General features: G+C 30.0%; 1 protein-coding gene across 1 annotated transcript; it reads right to left on the bottom strand.

The window, feature by feature from the left end:
• Window positions 1-487: 487 nt before the first annotated feature.
• LOC116900305 (olfactory receptor 141-like) lies at window positions 488-3,049 on the bottom strand. Its single transcript, XM_032902061.1, has 2 exons — window positions 3,015-3,049; window positions 488-1,421 (listed from the first exon to the last, which is right to left on the bottom strand). The coding sequence occupies exons 1-2, from the start codon at window positions 3,047-3,049 to the stop codon at window positions 488-490; spliced, it is 969 nt and encodes a 322-aa protein (XP_032757952.1).
• Between the last annotated feature and the right edge of the window lie 3,268 nt (window positions 3,050-6,317).

Below are 6,317 nucleotides of genomic sequence, written 5' to 3' on the forward strand. Positions count from 1 at the left end.
TTTGTGAACACAGATTTAAAAAAAAAAACAAGGGAGAGCACATCTTTAGATATGTAAATATAATGTAGAAGTTTGAAAGTAACAAGTATTTAATTAAAAAGTGAACATATGAGAACTGCATGATTTAAATAATGACAATTTAAAATAAAAATTAATGGAGTTTTATGTTCTTCAAAATTCAAACATTGAAGTAATGTTAGATGCCCCAGGATGTGATGTGCTCACTATGTATGTGTGGGGATGTGAGTTTGAATCCCTAGAACATACACAAAGCCAAGGGTGACAAGGTGCTTCTATGCCGAGATGAGTGGGAGACAAAGGAGATTGTAGGTCAGCTAACCTGGTATAAGAAGTGACAAACCACAATGATTATATGTTTGAAAGATTTAAAGATTGATAAAAATACAATATAAAATATATCAAAACATTTTTTAAGAATTTATGGTATAAAAAAAACATAAAATCATTTAATTTTTTAATTCAGTGTTTAATATGAAAATTTTCTTAGAACTCTTTTCATCGCCTCTTTTACATCTTTGTTTCTCAGGCTGTAGATGATGGGGTTGAGCATAGGAATCCCAATGGTGTAAAATATAGACACTATCATGTCATGCTCCAGTGAATAGTTGGAACTAGGTCTTACATACATAAAGAGGCTTGTGCCATAACAAATGGACACAGCAGTGAGGTGAGATCCACATGTAGAGAACACTTTTCTCCTCCCTTCAGAAGAATTCATTTTCAGAATTGACAAAAAGATAAAAGCATAGGAAAACAGAATGATCAGGATGGTGACTAGCTCTATGAAACTCACAAAGAAGAAGAGCAAGAGCTCATTTATATAAGTTTCAGAACAGGAAATAGCAAGTAGAGGAGGTATATCACAGAATATATGTTTGATTTCATTGGACTGACAGAAAGACAGGCTGAAAGTGGCCGCTGTGTGGATAATAGCATGCAGAATTCCACCAGCATAGGAAGCAAAAATAAGTGGCATATAGACTTTAGGAGACATGCTCACTGCATACAGAAGTGGGTTGTGAATGGCTTCATATCGATCATATGCCATTGCTGCCAAAAGAAAGCATTCTGTGGTTCCAAATGTAACAGCAAAGAACATCTGTGTTGCACAACCATGAAATGAAATTATTTTACTGTTAGACATAAAACCTACTAACATATTTGGGGTGATATCTGAAGAATAACAGGCGTCTACAGAAGACAATGCACTGAGGAAACAGTACATAGGGTTGTGGAGCTGGGGATCTCCAACAACTAAAAAAATAAGTCCTATATTTCCTATTAGAGTAAAAAGGTAAATTGCTAGAAATAGGAAAAAGAGAATGATCTGAAGTTCTTTGTTGTCTGTGAGTCCCTTGAGAACAAACGAAGTAGCTTCTGTGATGTTCTTCATGTTGGAATCTCATGAAATAATGTTGAATATACTCAGGCTATGGTCCATAGTACTATGATAACAACAGATAGTATGTATGTCAATGAACATAGACTAATTAATATATGCCAATCAGTACTCTAGAAAAAATAGTTGTATGGTAGCATAATCATATATGCCACTTAAATACAATGAAATAGAGATACAAATGTTTAATATTGTGAGATGGATACAGAACATATTATGCTCTATTGGTCCAATGCAATTAATATTAAAATTTGTTACAGACTGTTATTAAAAATAGTACTGAGTTAAATGGGAAATGAAGTTACTTCTCTGAACATGAAATGGTCTCTAAGAAAACAATTGTAAAGCTTTCTCAATACTTGATTGCAAAATATAGTCCCAAACCTTAAGATCAAAGACAGTGTATACTGCTACAATATCTATATGAAAATTATGGGATGGAGAGATATAGAAATAAACACATATCCATGTAATATTGAGACTTTTGACAAAGATTTCAAAACAAACATTAGAAACAATCTTCAATGGGTGCTGATAGGAAAATGGTGATTATGAAGAAGTATTAGAAGAATGAAATTAGACACCACCTCTCACTTTTCTCAAAAGTAATTTTCAGTATATCAGATATCATAATTTTAGGATTGACTTACTAAAAATTATTGAGTAAAAATCAGATGGAACACCTCACGACATAGACAAAAACATTCTGAAAGGAACTCTCATAGCATGGAAAATAATCACTTAACATGACAATAACAATTAAAAGAGATTAAATAGCTTTGTCCAACAAAGGAAATTATCATCAGAATGAACACAGTCTATATCTCCCCCCAAAACTCATTTTGTTAAATATTTATCACACAAGAGATATTAATATTTAAAAGTCATACAGAATTACTATAATGGAATTCTAGTGAATCAAGTCTTTCACACAAATGGGCCAAAGAATTAAATAAATAATTTTCAAAAAGATAAAAGAAAGAAAGAAATATAGAAAGAGGAATGAAAACTCCTACGAAAAACTGCTTCCTAGGAATGAAAGTACTTCAAGTATTATTCTCAAAACAATCAAATGGCTATCCATGAAAAAACAAAGGGCAGCATGTATTGGGAAGAGAGGAATACTCCAATGGTCTAGTGCATGTAAAAAGACATCGAACCACAGTGGAAAACTGTATTATGTTTCAGAAAAAAATTGAATGTGGATGGCATATGATCAAAGTTCTTCCACTCCTGAACATATATCTCAAGGTCTGCAGGTTCTACCACAGAGATAATAGCACATCCACTTTTTCTACTGTATTATTCACAAAGGCTAAGAGATGGAACCGGCCTTTATGTCCTTCAGCATTTGAATTGATATAAGAAATATGATACAAAACCAGAGAAAAATTATACTATCCATAACTAATAGTTAAATCATGTGGAAGAAATGGATGAAGCTTTGGATGATTTGTTAAGCAAAATGAACTAGAATTTGGAAAATGAACACTCACGTGCTTATAGGCAGAACTTGGTTCTAAATTGTGTGTGGTGTGGGGGATTGTGCGGGTTGTGTGTGTGTGTGTGTGTGTGTGTGGTGTGTGTGTGTGGTGTGTGTGTGTGTGTGTGTGTGTGTGTTTTGGGCATCATCTGCCTAGAAAATAGTAAAAGTAACAGGACATCATCAAGGAAGAATATTGATATAACAAAAAGCACATCAAGAGACAATTGTATAAAAATTTATTTGGAAATTCATAAAATAAATTAATGGTGTATTTGTAAGGAAGGATAGATGATGAGAGTTACAAAGTCTGGTAAATTATAGCTTAACATACATCTAAGCTTTAAAATAAAGGATGGATAGTTGCTAAATTGATTCTTAAAGGGAGTGATGAAACATGATGTTTATATTGGAATTATATCTGCACATTATATGTTCATGTATTTTCATGCATATATACGTATGTATTTTGACTTTACCATGAATTTTGAAATAAATAAGCTTGAATAGGTGAGGTATAGGCATATTTTCAAAAGAAATAGACATATTCTATAAAATATAGCTTTTAGTGTAACCAGAAATCATAGGAAATTAACAGGCTCAGTAAAATACTTTAGTTCTCAAGAGATCTATCTTGAGATTTGAATATAGGACATGGGAATTTAAAATGTGTATTTTTTGTAATTCATGAGTACAAGCCATGTGTAAGGTTATTGTGAGGTTTTCTCTCAAAATTGCTTCTCAATGTATATATCCATTTGAATAAGTAAGGTATAGGATGGTTGATGGTCAAATAAAATGACTACATTGGGAGTACATTTTCAAAGAAGTTCCTGTAGTATACCACACAAAGCAGTAAATCAATTTAAATATAAATGACTTTCATAATAATTTGTTAAGTTAGAAAATATTAAATTTTAGATCATAAAATAAGAATTAAAATAATATTATCAAAAATATGTGACTAAAGAACACAGCCAAATATTTAATTCTTCATCTATACAATTATTTTGATTATTTATGTATTCTAATGTTATTTAATGTTATTTTATTAGGATTAAATCTAAAATATTTTCAATAATATATATATATATTAATTATGAATTATAATTTTTGTTATTCAACTTTGAATGTATGTGATCTATTGATGTATCCTCATTCACCAGAGATAGATACAGAAAACCACAATTCAATTTGCTACATTATAGTGAGTTCAATTAGTTTTCAATTAATAAAATTGTAAAAACTATGATACTTGGACATAAAGCTACATCTGTTCTAAGATCTAAATTTGTTGGTCAGGATAAATATACAAGGGGAAAATTTAGAATTATAAAAATAAAAACAAAGTATTCTGGAAGAAGTCAGTAATGATAAATGTGAAGTGTCGTACCCCGTGGCTATAATTCTAGCACTGTAAAGGCTGAAGTAGTAGAGTTATTGTGATCTTGGTGTTGTCTTGCGCAACATAATGAGCTGGAGAATACCTACCCTGGTGTACAAATACAGAATTAATTATTACAACTACTACGCAACAGTATCAAATTGTCAGCCTTGAAAACATATATAAATACTGAAGTGTTGTGCTTATTTATTTAGGAACAAAGGTATATACATCATATCTTTGTGTGTGTGTGTGTGTGTGTGTGTGTGTGTGTGTATGTGTGTGTGTGTTATGGTGGACAATGAATTAAAGAGACCATTAATTTTTAAAAAGAGTAAGGAGGGCTATATGGAGTATTCCAAGTATTATACTTGGAAAATTCTTTTATATAGTCAAATGTTTCTAAGGAAGAGTTTCTTTTCAACATTTTGAAGAAATTTGATATAAATCACATACGGATAAATATATTTTTTCGACCATGCAATTAATCAGTAATTAAAGGTTTCACACTATATACAATAGGCAAGAATAACATAGAAATGTTTATGGTCCAATATTGTAATCATCTTAAATGTTCTTAAAGTGAACTAAAATTTATCTTACCTGTGAAGCCAACAATTTCATGTTTATTAGCTTGAACAATATAGTAAATGTAGAATGTTTATATCTACTTAAACAAATGGTGATGAATGCCCAAGAGATTAACCAAGGGGAATATTTACTAATTACGTACTGGTTTTAAATAGCAACATAATAGAGTATTTCATCATAAAAGAACTATTATTTTCGAAATGTAATGCAGATCAATACTCTTGAAATAAATTAAACTTTTAGTTTCTCATTCTGAATTTTAAATTGTTTAATTATTAGTGAGAAAATAAACTGACATGGTAAACATTATGATATGGCTTTGAAATTTTGTTTTAAATTTCACTTCCCAGAAACTTGATTTCCTCTCAGTGGTAAAAAAAAGATGTTAAATGTTTTGTCTAGTTGGTAATTAAGGTAAGGTATAAAGAAATGCATGTACAGAAATGTCATGGTAAATATAATGATACAAAGCAGTTTCTCTCTTAATTAATATCCCAGATGCTTTTTACTATATTCAAAATTAAAAAGTAGATAATATAACATTCACATTTTATAGAAATGAAATTGTAGCTTGGCATGCTAGTATATGCTATGTTTGCAATTTGAGCAGTTGTGAGGGTAAGTCAACAAGACTCTATTGTTCAGGAGTGCAGTATATATTAGCAAATCAATTTAAAATACGAATATAAATCTTGAGGTAGTGTAATTATTAAGCATTCAGCTAAATATCTGGACTCATAAGCAAATTTGAAGTTTCTCTCTCAAAGAGATAAATATGAAGTACTGTTGAAAATAAATATTACCAGAAAGAAAAATATGAGAAAATAAAAATACATAAAAGTGTCACAGGTTTGAACATAATTTAGATTGATAGAACAATGAAATGCATATATACAAAGAGATCAATTGTTTGCCAAAGGTTAACTTGTTAGTATATAAAATTGAGAATAGTTAATAAACATCTTGATTTAATGATAAGCATACAGAAAGATTATAGAGGAATAAAGAATGTTATACATATAAACATCCATTGTAATAATTAAAAGAAAATGAATTAAAATTAATATAAAATGAAATGGAACTGAGGCAGATCTGGCAAAATGGTGTTGTTTATTAATAAACTCCCAATATTCTTTAAAACAGCTCATAAGAAACAAAAGTGTTAAAATACTCCATAAAACAATAACAAACCAAATGAGAAATTAAAATAAAATGATTATATAACATAATAAAGCTCAAGATATCCTACGATGATTTAGTAAATTAATCAATAAATGTGCTGGATAATGCATTGCACAAGGATAATAGACAAAAATCAAATGGGAATATCAATGGATGTTAAACAAACTGTTGACAAACTTAAGCATTTATTCACTGAATAAAATACAAATTTCACATATAAAGAATGTTCCTCTTCATAAGAATGGCCTTTTAATGGT

This window comes from Rattus rattus, chromosome 5, assembly GCF_011064425.1.
Source record: "Rattus rattus isolate New Zealand chromosome 5, Rrattus_CSIRO_v1, whole genome shotgun sequence".
In the NCBI taxonomy this organism is placed as follows: Eukaryota; Metazoa; Chordata; class Mammalia; order Rodentia; family Muridae; genus Rattus; species Rattus rattus.